Here is a 17,695-nt window from a genome sequence, read left to right as displayed (position 1 = left end):
AGCTTGCAGTGAGCGGAGATGGCGCCACCGCACTCCAGCCTGGGTGAGAGTGTGAGACTCCATCTCAAAAAAAAAAAAAAAAGAAAAAGATTATAGTTATTCTTTTCCTTATGAAAAACAGAAAGGGGGCTGGGCGTGGTGGCGTACTCCCTAATCCCAGCACTGTGGGAGGCTGAGGTGGGCAGATCACAAGGTCAGATGTTCAAGACCAGACTGGACAAAAGGATGAAACCCCATCTCTACTAAAAATACAAAAAATTAGCTGGGTACGGTGGCGCACGCCTGTAATCCCGGCTACTAGGGAGACTGAGGCAGGAGAATTGCTTGAACCCGGGAGGTGGAGGTTGCAGTGAGCCAAGATCAAGCCACGGCACTCTAGCCCAGTGACAGTGCGAGACTCTGTCTCAAAAAAAAAAAAAAAGAAAAACAGGATGGGGATGGTCTGCAGGATTAGCAAGTGATACAGATGTATTGAAGACATGGAAAGCCAGTGTGGCTACTCACACCTATAATCCCAGCACTTTGGGAGGCCAAGGCAGGAGGATCACTTGAGTTGACGAGTTAGAGACCAACCTAGGCAACAAAGTAAGACCCCATCTCTACAAAACATTAAAAAAAAATTAGCTGGACATGTTGGCACGCACCTGTAATCCCAGCTACTCGGGAGGCTGAGGTGAGAGGATCACTTGAGCACCGGAGGCTACAGTGAGCTATGGTCATGCCACTCCACTCCAGCCTGGATGACAGAGCGAGACCCCATCTCAAAAAAATGGGGGGAAATAAAAGGATATAGTGCACTGGATTGAAACTTTCTCCTCTTGTTATCATAATCACAAGAATTGAAGTAACTAAAAAGAGAATCATAGTCTCAATATGTGGTTGAATGTTATTTAACGACACATCTCTGCCACCTCATCATTAACCAGCTGTGGTAATGACTCCACACTTTGAACCCATTCCACCTGTTTATAGAAGCGATTGCAATGCCAGCATCACTCAGTGACAGCTCGTCATGTAGGGCTCAGAATACTGATTTTGTGACTTCTGAGCTTGTGCTCCACCCCCCACACAAGGTCTTCTGACCAATCTTTGAGTACCATTATTGTAGAGGAGACTCATCTTAGGTAACTTATTACTAGAGCAGAAATCACCTAATATAAAGTATTTCATGTATCAAATTTAAAACTGACTTTTGGGTTCATTGATGTAGTAACTCAGCTGAGAAACTTAAATGGAATGAGTGTTTTCACTGACAATAATGATGCTACTTTTTCATTATAGGCCCATAAGATGGCCTGGCCTTTCCTTGAACCAGTAGATCCTAATGATGCACCAGATTATTATGGTGTTATTAAGGAACCTATGGGTAAGTACATGAGTTGAATATGAAGTTCTTCAGAAGTCTCAGTGGATGTTTTATTATCCATAAAATTAATATCTTAGAATATTTTTAGCAAGGCTGGTGGGGGTGTAAATTGGTATGGTCACTTTGGAGGGTAAATTGGTAGTATCTATTAAAGTTTAGTTGTGCATACTCTTTTTTTTTTTTTTTTTTTTTTGAGACAGAGTCTCGCTCTGTTGCCCAGGCTGGAGTGCAGTGATGCAATCTCCTGGGTTCATGCCATTCTCCTGCCTCAGCCTCCCAAGTAGCTGGGACTACAGGCACCTGCCACCATATCCGGCTAATTTTTTGTATTGTTAGTAGAGATGGGGTTTCACTGTGTTAGCCAGGATGGTCTTGATCTCCTGACCTTGTGATCCACCCGCCTCGGCCTCCCAAAGTGCTGGGATTACAGGCATGAGCCACCGCGCCTGGTCTTTTTTTTTTTTTTTTTTTTTTTTTTGAGACAGAGTCTCGCTCTGTTGCCACGCTGGAGTGCACTGGTGCAATCTCACCTCACTACAACCTCCGCCTCCCAGGTTCAAGCAATTCTTCTGCATCAGCATCCCGAGTAGCTAGGACTACAGGCATGCACCACCACACCTGGCTAAATTTTATATTTTTTATAAAGACGGTTTCACGTTGGCCAGGATGGTCTCGATCTCCTGACCTCATGATCCGCCCCCCTCAGCCTCCCAAAGTGCTGGGATTACAAGCGTGAGCCACCATGCCCAGCTAATTGTGCATACTGTTGAACCCAGCAGTTTCATTTCTTAGGATTTACAGGCACACAAGTATGTTCATTGTGGCAGTGTTTATAATTACAAAAACATTGGAAATTGCAGGGTGGCTCACGCTGGAATCCCAGCACTCTGGGAGGCAGAGGTTGCAGTGAGCCGAGATCACACCACTGCATTCCAGCCTGGACCACAGAGCGAGACTCCGTCCAAAAAAAAAAAAAAAAAACCCTGGGCGCAGTGGCTCACGCCTGTAATCCCAGCACTTTGAGTCGCCGAGGTGGGCAGATCATGAGGTTAGGAGATCCAGACCATCCCAGCTAACATGGTGAAGGCCCGTCTCTACTAAAAATACAAAAAATTTGCTGGGCGTGGTGGCAGGCACCTGTAGTCCCAGCTACTCGGGAGGCTGAGGCAGGAGAATGGCGTGAACCCAGGAGGGCAGAGCGTGCAGTTAGCAGAGATCGCGCCACTGCACTCCAGCCTGGACGACAGAGCGAGACTCCATCTCAAAAAAAAAAAAAAGGATTGGAAATGAAATAAGTAGCCATCAATAGCGTAGCTATATCAAATGGTGTCTGACTGGAGTATTATGCAGCTTTATAAAAGAATGAGTGAAATTAATGATTGGGTTGTGGTGTATTTGATCCTCTCATCCTTCTCCATTCAATTCTGCCTCATCTTTTTCTGAAGGAGAGCAAATTTGATGAACTAGAGAGAATATACTCCTCATTTCCCAGAAAAAAATGGTAATAGCAGCCACAAGTAATTGTATCAACACTAATGGCTACAAATGATTGTATTAAAAAATAATTTATCTGCAAAAGAAATTAGAAATATTAAAACGTAGTTAAAAGCTTCCAAAGGATCACTTACTGCTAATGAAAGAATTATGTTCCAAAAGCCAGCTAAGCATTTTTTTAAATGAGAAGAGTTTGTGTTTCATGGCAGCTTCAAAGAGGGGGAAACATGAAGAGGAAATAAATGAAGACTGTCTCTGAAAAACAAACATAAACAAGTAGTTATTACCTCTGTTCTCCCGATGCTGAAAATGGAAGGAGTTAATCATTGTACATATTTCAAATTTGGGTAGTCGCCATTGAGAAGGTACCCGGGAGACTGAGACAGGAGAATGGCGTGAACCTGGGAGGCAGAGCTTGAAGTGAGCCGAGATTGTGCCACTGCACTCCAGCCTGGGTGACAGAGCAAGACTCCGTCTCAAAAAAAAAAAAGAAAAAGAAAATTTAGATACTACACCAAATTAGCCCGGCATGGTGGCACATACCTGTAATCCTAGCTGCTCGGGAGGCTGAGGCAGGAGAATCGCTTGCACCTGGGAGGCAGAGGTTGTATTGAGCCAAGATTGTGCCACTGTACTCCAGCCTGGACAACAGGAGCAAAACTCTATCTCAAAAAAAATAAAAAATAAACAAAATAAATAAAGAAGATAAGCCGGGCACAGTGGCTCATGCCTATAATCCCAGCACTTTGAGAGGCCAAGACAAGTGGATGGCTTGAGCCCAGGATTTCAAGACCAGCCTGGACAACATGGCAAAACCCTGTCTCTCCAAAAAAATTTTTTTTTAATCAGCCGGGGCTAGGCACAGTGGCTCATGCCTATAATCCCAGCACTTCGGGAGGCTGAGGCAGGCAGATTGCTTGAGATCAGGAGTTCAAGACCAGCCTGCCCAACATGGTGAAACCTCATCTCTACTACAAAAAAAATACAAAAATTAGCTGGGCGTGGTGGCAGGTGCTTGGACATTGTATGGTTCCAAGTTAATTAAGTATCCCTTAAAGTCCTAGGAGAACACATAGGTGAGTATATATCATGGAGGATATTAGCCTCCCAGCTAAGGAGCCTGAGGCACAAAAATCACTTGAACCCAGTAGGCAGAGGTTGCTGTGAGACAAGATCGTGCCACTGCACTCCAGCCTGGGCAACAGAGAAAAACTCTGTCTCAAGAAACAAAAAGAGATAGTCATTACTTTTGGTGTGTTCTTATATGCATGGGTGTTAAAATTCATATCATACAGTAAATACAAACATTTTCCTATGTAAATCTTCTTCAAAAACCCATGATTTTAATGGCTTTTTATGGTCCATTAGTTGAATATACCTTAGCTTATTTAACCAAAATTATTTTCTTGAAGAGCTGGTTTTCCTGTTTGTTTTTGCTTTTTTTAATACCAAGATAAACCCCAAATGGTGGCTCACCCAGCACTTTGGCCAAGGCAGGTGGATAGCTTGAGCCCAGGAATTTAATACCAGTCTGGGCAACATAGTGAGATCCTGTCTTTACAAGAAAACAAAAAAATGCTTAGGGGGCTGAGGCAGGAGAATTGCTTGAACCCAGGAGGCAGAGTCCAGCCTGGCGAACAAGAGCGAAACTCCGTCTCAAATAAATAAATGGCAAAAAATGGCCGGGCGCAGTGGCTCACATCTGTAATCCCAGCACTTTGGGAGGCCGAGGCGGGTGGATCACCTGAGGTTGGGAATTCAAGACCAGCCTGACCAACATGGCAAAACCATCTCTACAAAAAAAATACAAAATTAGCCAGGTGTGGAGGCACATGCCTGTAATCCCAGCTACTTGGGAGGCTAAGACAGGAGAATTGCTTGAACCCGGGAGGTGGAGGTTGCAGTGAGCTGAGATTGGGCCATTGCACTCCAGCCTGGGCAGCAAGAGTGAAAGTCCGTCTCCAAAAAAAAAACTTTAGCCAGGCCTGGTGCCTCATGCCTGTGATCCCAGCCACTCGAGAGACTGAAGCAGGAGGATCGCTTCAGCTGGGAGGTAGAGGCTTTAGTGAGCCATAATCACACCACTGTATTCCAGCCTAGGCAACAAAGCGAGACTTTGTCCCACAAACATAATAATAAAATACAGATAGATATACATCCATACTAAGTTAAACATAATCTCCTGTATCTCCTAAGTAGGTAAATAAAGATAATAATATAGATCTCCCAAAACATGTTGTTGGGAAAAGAAGTGAAAGTTACAGAGCAGTACCCAGATTTTAAGCAGTAAACATTTATTTTCTAAGAGTACCTAGATATGTTTAGAAATGCACAGAAAATGTCTGGAACAATATAGACTAAACTGAAAATAGTAATTTTCTTTAAGGGTATAAGGGAACCAACAAAATCAGCAACTTTTATTTTCTTAAACAGAAATAAGTTTAAATGAGTTATGTTCGGTAATGTGTTTTGTAAACTTAATACTTTTTCACATCAGCTGTTATAAACCTACATCATTTTTAATTATATGAAATTAAAATTAACACCCCCTAGCCAGGCATGGTGGCTCATGCCTGTAATCCCAGCACTTTGGAAGGTCGAGGTGGGCGGATCACAAAGTCAGGAGATTGAGACCATCCTGGCTAACTCGGTGAAACCCCGTCTCTACTAAAAATACAAAAAATTAGCCGGGTGTGGTGGCGGGCACCTGTAGTCCCAGCTACTCAGGAGGCTGAGGCAGGACAATGGCATGAACCCGGGAGGTGGAGCTTGCAGTGAGCAGAGATTGCGCCACTGCACTCCAGCCTGGGCAACAGAGTGAGACTCCGTCTCAAAAAAAAAGAAAAAAATTAACACCCCCTATCAATAGTTTTGTTGTGTGTAGTTTTCGCTAGTAAAACAACATGTCACTGAACATCTTGTTTATACATCTGCCTGCACTTGTTCTAAAAAAACAGTCTCCAGGTGAAAGGGTCTAACTATATTTGAGGCTTTGCTGCTGCTGTTCTGCCCAGGCTGGAGTGCAGTGGTGCCATCACCAGCTCACTGCATCCTCATCCTCCCAGGCCCAGGTGATTCTCCCACTTCAGCCTTTTGAGTAGCGGGGATGTAGTACACTTCTTTTGTTTATTTTTTGACACGGAGTCTCACTGTATCGCCTGGGCTGGAGTGCGGTGGCGCTGTCTCGGCTTACTGCAACCTCTCCCTCCCTGGTTGAAGCGATTCTCCTGCCTCAGCCTTCTGAGTATCTGGGATTACAGCCGTGCGCCACCACACCCAGCTAATTTTTGTATTTTTAGTAGAGTCAGGGTTTCACCATGTTAGCCAGGCTGATCTTGAACTCCTGACCTCAAGGGATCGATCCACCCACCTTGTCCTCCCAAAGTGCTGGGATTATAGGCGTGACCCACCGCACCTGGCCCTTTTTAGGCTTTTTTTTTTTTAAAAAAAAAAAAAAAAACAAACAATGTCCCGGCCAGGCAAGGGTGGCTCATCACTGTGACACCTCCACACTTCAGCCTGTGCAACAGAGTGAGACCCTGTCACAAAAAAAAAAAAAAAGAATTATTTTTAAATTACACTTTAGGGCCGGGCACAGTGGCTTATGCCTGTGATCCCAGCCCTTTGGGAGGCTGAGGCGGGCAGATTACAAGGTCAAGAGTTCAAGACCAGCTTGGCTAACATGGCAAAACCCTGTCTCTACTAAAAATACCAAAATTAGTTGGGCATGGTGGTGCGTGCCTGTAATCCCAGCTACTCAGGAAGCTGAGTCAGGAGAATTGCTTGATCCCAAGAGGTGGAGGTTGCAGTGAGCCGAGATCGTGCCACTGCACTTCAGCCTGGGTGATAGATCGAGACTCCATCTCAAAAAAAAGAAAAAGAAAAAAGATAAAAATTACACGTTAGCAAATTGAACCAGCTTCCACTAATTGTGTATATCTATAACATTCTGTCTGCACTCTTGAAAAACACTGAGTATTATCACTCTTTTGAGTGGCATATTTTTTGTCTTTGAAAATATTTATTTCAAAAGTAGTGTGTTTTATGGTGTACAAATGCAGATGTTACAGAGATGTAAAATGTAATATTTACCACTACTCCCATATTGTCCCCTACAGGTAACCTCTGTTAATAGGCCAGTGTTATCATTTTAATTTCTGCTAATTTGTCTAAGAAAGTGTTTTTATATAAGAGTATCCTATTTACATATTTCTTCTATTTTTCTCTCAAGATATTTATATTGTTATCAGTATTATTTAAGGGCTTTTATTTTATATTTTCATTTTTCGAGAAGGAGTCTCACTCTGTTGCCCAGGCTGGAGCACAGTGTCATGATTTTGAATCACTGCAACCTCCACCACCTGGATTCAACTGATTCTTCCACCTCAGCCTCCCGAGTAGCTGGCATTACAGGCGCCCGCCACCACACCCAGCTAATTTCTGTATTTTTAGTAGAGATGGGGTTTCACCATGTTGGTTGACCAGGCTGGTCTCGAACTCTTGACCTCAGGTAATCCGCCCGCCTCTGCCTCCCAAAGTGCTGGGATTACAGACATGAGCCACCACATCTGGCTATTTAAGGGCTATTTGTATACTAAAAAGAAGTAAAAGTTTTATGATTTTTTTGGTATATGGTAGTTTTTAACATTTTTTGGAGTCATATCTATTAATCATAAATAGGCATCATGCTTGGAGTCTTTTTCCTCCTCCATGATATATACTCACCTATGTGTTCTAGGGCTAAATTTAAGGGATACCTAATTAACTTGGAGCCATTCAGTGTCCAAGCGTTATTCACATGCTTTATTAAAACAAAAATTAGTCAAGCGGTAGTAACCAGCACATAATATAAGTATGAACCAAGAATGTCCTAGTGTGATGTGTTCGCTCTTTCCTGTACACCTTACATGAACCTACAGCATTGATGTGCCAAGTCTTGCTTGGAATCAAGCTATGTGTATTTTCACAGTTCTTCACATTTACACATTTTTTTTTTTTAACTACATAAACTGGAGCTTTCAAAGAGTAGTTGTGTGTGTGTGTGTGTGTGTGTGTGTGTGTGTGTGTGTACTAAAATATATATATAACAAAGTTTGCCATTTTAATCATTTTTGTATATACAGTACAGTCACTACATTTACAGTGTTTTGTCTCCTAGTACTTTTTATGGTTTTAATTTTTGCCCTTGGATTTTAATAAACCCAGAATTATCTGGCATATAATGAGATAGAATTTTTTTTTTTTCCAGATATGTAGGCAGTTGCCTCAAACTCTTTTTTTTGTTTTTGCTTTTGTTTTTTGAGACGTTGTCTCGCTCTGTCGCCCAGGCAGTGGTGAGTGCAGTGGTGCGATCTTGGCTCACTGCAGCCTCCACTTCCTGGGTTCAAGGGATTCTCCCCTCAGCCTCCCTAGTAGCTGGGATTAAAGGCATGCGCCACCATGCCCAGCTTATTTTTGTATTTTCAGTAGAGATGGGATTTCTCTGTGTTGGCCAGGGTGGTCTCAGAACTCCGGACCTCAGGTGATACGCCCACCTCGGCCTCCAGAGTGCTGGGATTACAGACGTGAGCCACCCGGCCGCAACCTCATTTATGAATGAACTCCTTTCCCTACTGACCTGAAGGGACATCCTTAACATATGTGAAACTCTTACACTAGATACAGTTAAATCTGTTCCTGGTTTGAACTTGTCTCTGTTAGTGTTTGTGGTGTTCTGCGTGCTGCCACACTTTGCGTTATCACAGCTTTAGAATGGTTTTTAATGTCTGTCAGGTAAGATTCTCTCTCATTACTTTGGCCGGGCGCGGTGGCTCAAGCCTGTAATCCCAGCACTTTGGGAGGCTGAGGCGGGTGGATCACGAGGTCAGGAGATCGAGACCATCCTGGCTAATATTGTGAAACCCCGTCTCTACTAAAAATACAAAAAACTAGCCGGGCATGGTGGCAGGCGCCTGTAGTCCCAGCTACTCGGAGGCTGAGGCGGGAGAATGGCGTGAACCCAGGAGGTGGAGCTTGCAGTGAGCCGAGATCGGGCCACTGCACTCCAGCCTGGGCGACACAGCGAGACTCCGTCTCAAAAAAAAAAAAAAAAAAAAAGATTATCTCTCATTACTTTTACTTTTCAGCTGTTTCTTAGGTATTCTAGTACTTTTACTTATTGGATGAACTTTCAAGTCACTTTCAAATTCAAAAATATTCACAAAGCTTTAGTTTGGAATGTGTTGTCTGTGCACCCTAGATTGATTGGAGATTACTGGCCTTTCACTCTCTCAGATATTTATGTCAAATTGTATACAGAATTTTATTTCAAGCACAGCGTTCTCCTAGGATCAATGTTGTTTCAGGTAGATTTATTTCAGTCAGTACATTCCAAAGCAATTGCCTGCTCTACAGCAAAAAAAAAACAGATTTGTTTTCCTGTGCGCTCTCGCTACAATCAACGTGGGAGAATTCTGTTTGCTGACCTCTGGGTGCCAAGAAGTGGGTGGGGATTTCTCCCCGTGAACAACCAATCCAGTCGTCTGCTTCAGACCCTAACTGGGTGTCTTCAATTCAATTCTGACACTATCTACCTGAAGATAGGGTCAGATTCCACAGGCTGGGGACTCAGTCCCCAAGATTACCCCCTCTTCAGATGCTAATTGCCATCCCCAGGTTGTTTTACCTGCATGTCTGACCGTCTGGCTATAAATCAGGGTTCCCACAAGCTTCTCGTAAGATTCAGTAATTTGCAGGAGCGGCTCACAGAACTCAGGGAAACACCTACTTAGGCTTACCGGTTTATTAAGGACACTGCAAAGGATTCCGATGAACACCAGGTGGAGAGGATGCACAGGGCAACGCTGTGGGGAGGGGCGTTCATGCCCTCTCTGGGCACACCACCTGCCAGTCGCCTCCACACGTTCAGCTGTATCAGGAAGCTCTCTGAACCCAGTCCTTTTGGGTTTTTAGGGAAGCTTCATTACGTAGGCATGAGTGATTACACCCTTGGCCATTGGTGATCAGTTTAACCTTTAGCCCCTCTTCCCTTCCGGAGGTTGGGGGATGGGACTGAAAGTCCCAACCCTCTGATCCTGATTAAGTCTTTCCGGTGACCATCCCCCATTCCGAAGCTATCTAGGGAATTCCAGCCACCAGTCATTAACATATAAAAGAAACTGTTACACTCTGGAGATTCCAACCGTGTTAGGAGCTAAGTGTCAAGAAATCGGGACAAAGACCAAATATATATTTCACAATATTACACCCATCTATCACCATAATGATTTTCTCCTTTCTACATATTGCCTGTACTATTACATACTAATATTCGTATCAGCTAATATTTTTCCCTTACATTTAAGTGGACACTTATCATTGCAGTCATGAATGGTAAGACAGTATCACTTTGTCACAAATATAAGGTAACAATAAAAATGAATAAAGAAAGCAGTATGATGTTATTAAAGTCTAATGCAAGGATCATAAAGCCACTAGTACAGAGACTTTGTTCTTAATTCTGGATTCCCACCTTTTCTTTGTACATATACTAAATTGTTTGCATGTAGAAATGTGTTATACTTAGATATGTATAGATCATGTTGGTGTGTTTCATTGATCTCAAACCATTTGAATGAAGGACTATTCTATGCAGTTAACTGAAAGTAAAAGAACCTTCTTAACAGCAGCCAGGATTTATATTTTAGAACCTCAGTCAGAAACAAAATTGGAAAAGTACTCTTTTGTTCTTCATGAATTGCAAAATAACCTCCAGGGTGAACCAGACTGGTTCCAGGACTGCTTGCAAAGTAAACATATATATTTGTTAGAACTTCAGAGAATATTCACATTGGAAAAACCTTAAAGCTCTGAAAATGTTTTACATTTTGTGTTTTTAAGACCTTGCCACCATGGAAGAAAGAGTACAAAGACGGTATTATGAAAAGCTGACGGAATTTGTGGCAGATATGACCAAAATTTTTGATAACTGTCGTTACTACAATCCAAGTGACTCCCCGTTTTACCAGTGTGCAGAAGTTCTTGAATCATTCTTTGTACAGAAATTGAAAGGATTCAAAGCTAGCAGGTGAGCAAATGGGTTCAGTGTTCTGAATTAATTCGGCTCTCCACTCTCTTTATACTACTCTGTCTCAAGATTCAACCAGTGCAGTTTATGGTAAATTTAACCTTAAATATCTTAAAAAAAAAAAAAAAAAAAAATCAAGACTCCAGGGTTATAATCTACCGGCAAGGAGAAGTGGACAGACAAAATATTGGGAAATTGCTGGATTTGTCGTTGATCTGCTTAAAGTCTTTTTTAAAAATTCACAAAGTGGCCAGGTGCAGTGGCTCACACCTGTAATCCCCACACTTTGGGAGGCCAAGGCAGGCAGATCACCTGAGATCAAGAGTTCAAGACCAGCCTGGCCAACACGGAGACACCCCGTCTCTTACTAAAAATACGAAAATTAGCCAGGTGTGGTGACACATGCATGTAATCTCAGCTGCTTGGGAGGCTGAGACACGAGAATCACTTGAACTTGGGAGGCGGAGGTTGCAGTGAGCCAAGATCACACCACTGCACTCCAGCCTGGGTGACAATGAGATTCTCACGGTAGGGGGTGGGGGGGTGAAATTCCCAGCTTTGTCAACACAGTGAGATTGTGTCTCTACAAAAATTTTAAAAATTAACAGGGCATAGTGGCATATACCCGTTGTCCTAGCTACTCAGGAGACTGTGACAGGAAGATGACTGTGCCCAGGAGTTCACGGCTTCCGTGAGCTCTAATTACACCACTGCTCTCCAACCTGAGTGACAGAGTGAGACCCTGTCTCAAAAAAAAAGACAAGAATGAAAGAAAAATTTGCTGAGCTGATGATAGTCACAGGACTTTAAATTCTAGCAGAATAAATTCCTTCACTCAGCAAATGACTTTTGAGAACCTGATGTGTGCGCGCCAGATACAGGGAATTTAGCAGTGAATAAATTAAGGCCCCTGCACTCTATGAGGGGTATGGGGGAGCAAGGGGGACAGCTGATAAACCTTATAAACCAGGTGGACAAATGGAAAAAGACTCACCCCTACACACATCACTATAAAATTTCCAAACGCTAAGAATAAAAGAAACTCTTAGATAAAACAATCTATGAAACAAGAATTAGATTGGTGTCAGATTTTTCTGCTGTGACATTTAGTGCTAGAAGATTATGGAAGAATAAATCTAAAAGTTTAAGAAAAAATGATTGTCAGTTGCAGCCAGTCAAGTTTAGAGGCAGAATAAATACATTTTCAGTCACGTGAGGACTCAGGACATCCTTTCTTGGCAGGTATTTTTAAAAAGTATGTGCTATTGGCCAGGCACGATGGCTCACGCCTGTAATCCCAGCACTTTGGGAGGCCAAGGCAGGTGGATCACTTAAGGTCAGCAGTTCAAGATCATGCTGGCCAACATGGTGAAAACCCATCTCTACTTAAAATACAAAAATTAGGCGGGCATAATGGTGCACGCCTGTAGTCTCAGCTACACAGGAGACGAGGCATGAGAATCACTTGAACCCGGGAGGCACAGGCTGCAGTGAGCTGAGATTGCGCCACTGCATTCCAGTCTTGATGTCAGAGTGAGACTCCATATCAGAAGAAAAAAAAATGTGTGCTATCAAAAATAAGGAAACAAATTTTTTCCTTTTTAATGATCTTCCTGTAATCCCAGCACTTTGGGAGGCCGAGGTGGGTGGATCACGAGGTCAAGAGATCGAGACCATCCTGGCTAACACAGTGAAACGCCATCTGTGCTAAAAATTCCAAAAAAAAAAATTAGCCGGGTGTGGTGGGGGGCGCCTGTTGTCCCAGCTACTCCCGAGGCTGAGGCGGGAGAATGGTGTGAACCCGGGCAGCGGAGCTTGCAGTGAGCCGAGATGGCGCCACTGCACTCCAGCTTGGGCGACAGAGCGAGACTCTGTCTCAAAAAAAAAGAAAAGCATCTTTTTTTTTTTTGAAACGGAGTTTCACTCTTGTTACTCAGGCTAGATTGGAGTACAGTGGCGCCATCTCGGCTCACTGCAACCTCCGCCTTCCTGGATTCAAGGGATTCTCCTGCCTCAGCCTCTCTAGTAGCTGGGATTACAGGGGTTTCTGCATGTTGGCAAGGCTGGTCTCAAGCTCCCAATCTCAGGTGATCTGCCCGCCTCGGCCTCCAAAAGTGCTGGGATTAACAGGCGTGAGCCACCGCGCCCGGCCATGATATATCTTTTTAATTAGGGACAGGGTCTTGCTATGATCCAAGCTAGTCTTGAATTCCTGAGCTTAAGCGATCCTCCCACCAGCCTTGGCCTCCCAAAGTGCTGGGATTACAGCCATGAGCCATTGCGCTGGGCCAGAAATTTTTTTTTTTTTTTTTTTTTTTTTTTTTTTTGAGACAGTCTCACTCTGTTGCCCGGAATGGAGTTCAGTGACACAATCTTGGCTTACTGCAACCTCTGCCTTCTGGGTTCAAGCAATTCTTCTGCCTCAGTCTCCCAAGTAGCTGGGATTACAGGCGCCCACCACCATGCCCAGCTGATTTTTGTATTTTTAGTGGAGACAAGGTTTCACCATGTTGGCCAAGCTGGTCTCAAACTCCAGACCTCGTGATCCCCCTGCCTTGGCCTCCCAAAGTGCTGGGATTACAGACGTGAGCCACCGCACCTGGCCAAAAATTTTTGTTTATTTGAGTTCAGAAAACAGGAGGTTCAGGAAAGCAATGAGAATTACTCTGACCCAAGGTGACATTTGTACAGCAGGCTGTAAAATGTCAGCAGTCCAAATCCTAGCAGGAGAATGGAGTACTCCCCAGAGGCTCAGTAGAGCAAGAAAATGACTCATACATTAGATAATTTGTTTAAGACAGAAAAACATAAGGCTATGATTAAGCCGAAGAATGTCAGGGATAAAAATGAAAGGCAATTAGAAACACCTCTAAAAACAGAAAGTTGTGTAAGTGTGCTCTGTTAGCTGGGCACGGTGGCTCGTGCCTGTAATCCCAACACATTGAGAGACTGAGGCAGGAGGATGCTTGAGCCGAGGAATTCTAGACCACCCTGGGCAACATGACGAAACCCCATCTTTACAAAACATAAAAATTAGCCAGGCATGGTGATGTGCACCTGTGGTCCCACCTACTTCAGAGGCTGAAGTGGGAGGATTGAGCCCAGGAGGTAGATGCTGCAGTGAGCCATGTTCATGCCACTGCACTCTAGCCTGGACGACACAATAAGACCCTGTCTCAAAAAAAAAAAAAAAAAAAAAAAAAGAGCCCTATTAGCAAAGGACTAGATGCTACAGAGAAAAATATTTACATTTTCATAGTAACATTGGGCCAGGCACGGTGGCTCACACCTGTAATCCCAGTGCTTTGGAAGGCCAGGGTGTGTGGATCATCTGAGGTCAGGAGTTGAGAACAGCCTGACCAACATGCTGAAACCCCGTCGCTACTAAAAATACAAAAATTAGGTGTGGTGGCACATGCCTGTAATCCCAGCTACGCAGGAGGCTGAGACAATCACTTGGACCTGGGAGGTGGAGGTTGCAGTGCACCAAAACCGCGCCACTGCACTCCAGCCTGGGCCACAAGAGCAAAACTCCATCTCAAAAATAATAAAAATAATGACATTGATTTTCAACTTTTAGAATCGCCCTATAGACAAAGCATAGAATTATATAATTTTTAAATTATAGGGAAATAAAACTCGGGACTCAAAAAGGGAGGTGAGAAAATGGTTAAGTGAGCTTGGTTCTCATTGCCATAGCAGGGCTTAAACAAAAGTTGATAAAACAAGAAATAGCTGTATAAGAAATCTACCCTGGCCGGGTGTGGTGGTGGCTCATGACTATAATCCCAGCACTTTGGAAGGCCGAGGCAGGCGGATCACCTAAGGTCAGGAGTTTGAGACCAGCCTGGCCAACGTGGTAAAACCCTGTCTACACTAAAAATAAAAAAATTAGCTAGGCATGGTGGTGCACATCTGTAAGTCTCAGCTACTTGGGAGGCTGAGACAGGAGAATCAGTTGAACCTGGGAGGCGGAGGTTGCAGATCGTACCACTACTCCAGCCCAGGTGACAAGAGCGAGACTCAAAAAAAAAAAAAAAAAACCCCTACTCAGGCTGGGTGTGGTAGCTTATGCCTGTAATCCTAACACTTTGGGAGGCTGAGGTGCGTGGATCACTACTTGAGGTCAGGGATTCAAGACCAACCTGGCCAACATGATAAAACCTCGTCTCTACTAAAAATACAAAAATTAGCTGGGCCTGGGGACAGGCACCTGTAATCCCACCTACTGGGGAGGCTGAGGCAGGAGAATCATTTGAACCCGGGAGGAGAAGTTTGCAGTGAGCAGAGATCCCGCCACTGCATTGCAGCCTGGGCAACATTGAGACTCCGTCTCAAAAAGAAGGAAATCTACCCAGAGAACTGAAAAGTCAAAGGAATTGATCATAGGGAGCCAGCCTGGATTTCAGATGGAGTTAAGGTAGGACAGAGGAGCACAACTTCTCATTATAAGCCCCTCTATGCTTTTTGATTTGTGCATCGTGGTTATTCCTCTAGTTCAGTTTCTAAAATTGCTTTTTTAAATTGGAAAGGCCTTTGGTGGTATCTGTGAGGTAGAAGCCAAGGGGTGAGAATCCTACCCTGGTGCCAGCTTGCTGGCAGAACCCAGAGGATGACTGCTGGTAACTGCTGATGAAGGAGAGGAAATTGCCTGGAGGTCCTGGGGCCTGTAGGCAAGACAAAGGGAACTTGGTAAAGGAGAGATGGAGGCCTAGGCTGGGCCTGCACAGTGAAGGGGCCACTTATGATGGCTTCTTGCCACCTGGTTATTTTATGTAGCTTTTTAATATACTCAAGTTGACATAATTTTCATTAAAGCACATGGGAGCTGAATGGAGAAGTTTGCTCAATTCTGCTTAAATAAACAAATTAGGCTGTGCACAGTGGCACACGCCTGTGATACCAACACTTTGAGAAGCCAAAGCAGGCAGTTCGCTTGAGCCCAGGAGTTTGAGACCAGCCTGGGCAACATGGGGAATCCCCATCTCTACAAAAAATACGAAAAAATTAGCCGGGCATGGTAGCACGTGCCTGTAGTCCCAGCTACCCAGGAGGCTGAGGTAGGAGGATCACCTGAGCCCTGGAGGTTGGGACTGCAGTGAGCTGTGATTGCGCCGCTGCACTCCAGACCGGGCTACAGGGCGAGACCTTGTCTCAAAACAAAACAAAATTACAATGTAAAGAATTGTATAAGGGCAACTTGCTATTGCCTTTTTAGGGAATTTCCAGATTTAAGGCAGAATGAAACATAACTAGCCAGTTATTGATACTTGATTTATGTATGGATTTCCAGAATTTCCTTTGCCATATTTTCCCATTTTAATTTATGATCTCCAGCATTGTTTGCACATTTTTTTCATTACTGCACTTTGTTATAATTCATCATTTATACCATCCATATTCTTTCTTTTCTTACAGATTGTGATATCTTTAGTCTGAATTTTTAACTGGAATCAGAACTGGATGTTGTGGTCACTCTTTGTTTTATTGTACCTCGTGATTACCTAATTCAAAATTGCCCCCCAAAAAGTCAGATTAGTTAATATGATTTTTTAATGTTAAAGATTTAGTATCGTGGTAAAACATTTATTCTAGCAGCCATGTTGAACAATGTATTTAAAAATTGTAAACTCTTGGAATACTGTATTTATCTGCTATTGCAATATAAAGTCCTTTGACTTAGTCCTGGTAACTGTACAGTAATTTGGTTTACTAATGAAAGTTGTGAATAAAACTGTGAAACTAGAAGGGAGACTTTCTGGACTTTAATAGAAAAAATGTGATTTTAAGATTGCTTTTTTTTTTTTAAGCATATTTTTCCCTTTATATTCCCCTCATCGATGTAAATAAACACACACACACACACACACACACACACACCTTTCACCACAATGGTAATGCTTCTGTAAATGCCTCTATTTGTCCAGTTGGCTGAAAATATTGTAATCTTTATTAGACAAATATATATATATATTTTAATATTGACTTTTTCCAGTGAGTTATTATGTTTAGTGTACAGTGAAAAGTTTGAATATTATAGGTTAAAAATTTCTTAATCGTTCTTTTCTATTCGCTTGCCAAGGGTGAATGAAAGAACATGGCTGCTTCTCCCAGACTGACTGACCTTGGCATCCGCATAAAGCATCATTGTTTTCAAAAATGAAGGGTGCTTAATTGTTCCCTTTTTTCTATATTCTGTAGGTCTCATAACAACAAACTGCAGTCTACAGCTTCTTAAAGTTCAGCGTGTTAACCTAACATAAAACACAGCAAGAATCTGGTTGTCTGAACTATTTTAAATTAAGGAGCCAGATGTTTTTAGTCAGGCTATCCTGACAAGACTTGACCTAAACTTCGTTTTTATTGGTCATAACAGTCCAATTATATTCTTGGCCAATTTTGTCCAACGGACAAGAAAAAAGCAAAGTCAACGACACCATTATCTTGTCAAGATCAAATGGTTTTACTATTGTGGCAGAAGCGAGAAAACTTTGTTTATTGAAAAAAAAAAAGAAAAAGAAAGCAAGAAAAAAAGATACTATGGGGTCAAGTGTAACTCCATGGAAATGCCACGTCTGCTCTTCAGTGAAGAAGCTGGTTTAGAGTCTCACAGAAAACTTTTGACTGTATTTATTTATTGTTGCAAAAAAGACGCTTTTTTATTGCTGCCCTCATTTGTCAGCTAATTATTTTTTCTTATAAAATCCAGCCCCGGTTACATATAATCATCTGTATCTTATCATGATTCCTGTAGGTAAAAGTACAAGACG

At 43.0% G+C, this 17,695-nt stretch overlaps 1 protein-coding gene across 13 annotated transcripts in view; it reads left to right on the top strand.

The window, feature by feature from the left end:
* Positions 1-17,447, top strand: part of BPTF (bromodomain PHD finger transcription factor) — a 148,841-nt gene extending 131,394 nt beyond the window's left edge. For 12 of the 13 annotated variants that reach the window (XM_037993316.2, XM_037993314.2, XM_037993313.2 and 9 more), the window contains 3 exons: positions 1,282-1,366; positions 10,739-10,925; positions 17,127-17,447. In XM_037993316.2, the coding sequence (XP_037849244.1) occupies positions 1,282-1,366; positions 10,739-10,925; positions 17,127-17,163 (309 nt within the window). In that variant the 3' untranslated portion in view covers positions 17,164-17,447. Of the gene's footprint in view, positions 1-1,281; positions 1,367-10,738; positions 10,926-16,343; positions 16,674-17,126 lie in introns of those variants that run through there. The other variant, XM_037993309.2, reaches the window with a different exon arrangement.
* The last annotated feature ends 248 nt before the right edge of the window (positions 17,448-17,695 follow it).

This window comes from Chlorocebus sabaeus, chromosome 16, assembly GCF_047675955.1.
Source record: "Chlorocebus sabaeus isolate Y175 chromosome 16, mChlSab1.0.hap1, whole genome shotgun sequence".
NCBI classification, from domain to species: Eukaryota; Metazoa; Chordata; class Mammalia; order Primates; family Cercopithecidae; genus Chlorocebus; species Chlorocebus sabaeus.
This window is presented reverse-complemented; position numbering and strand designations above follow the sequence as displayed.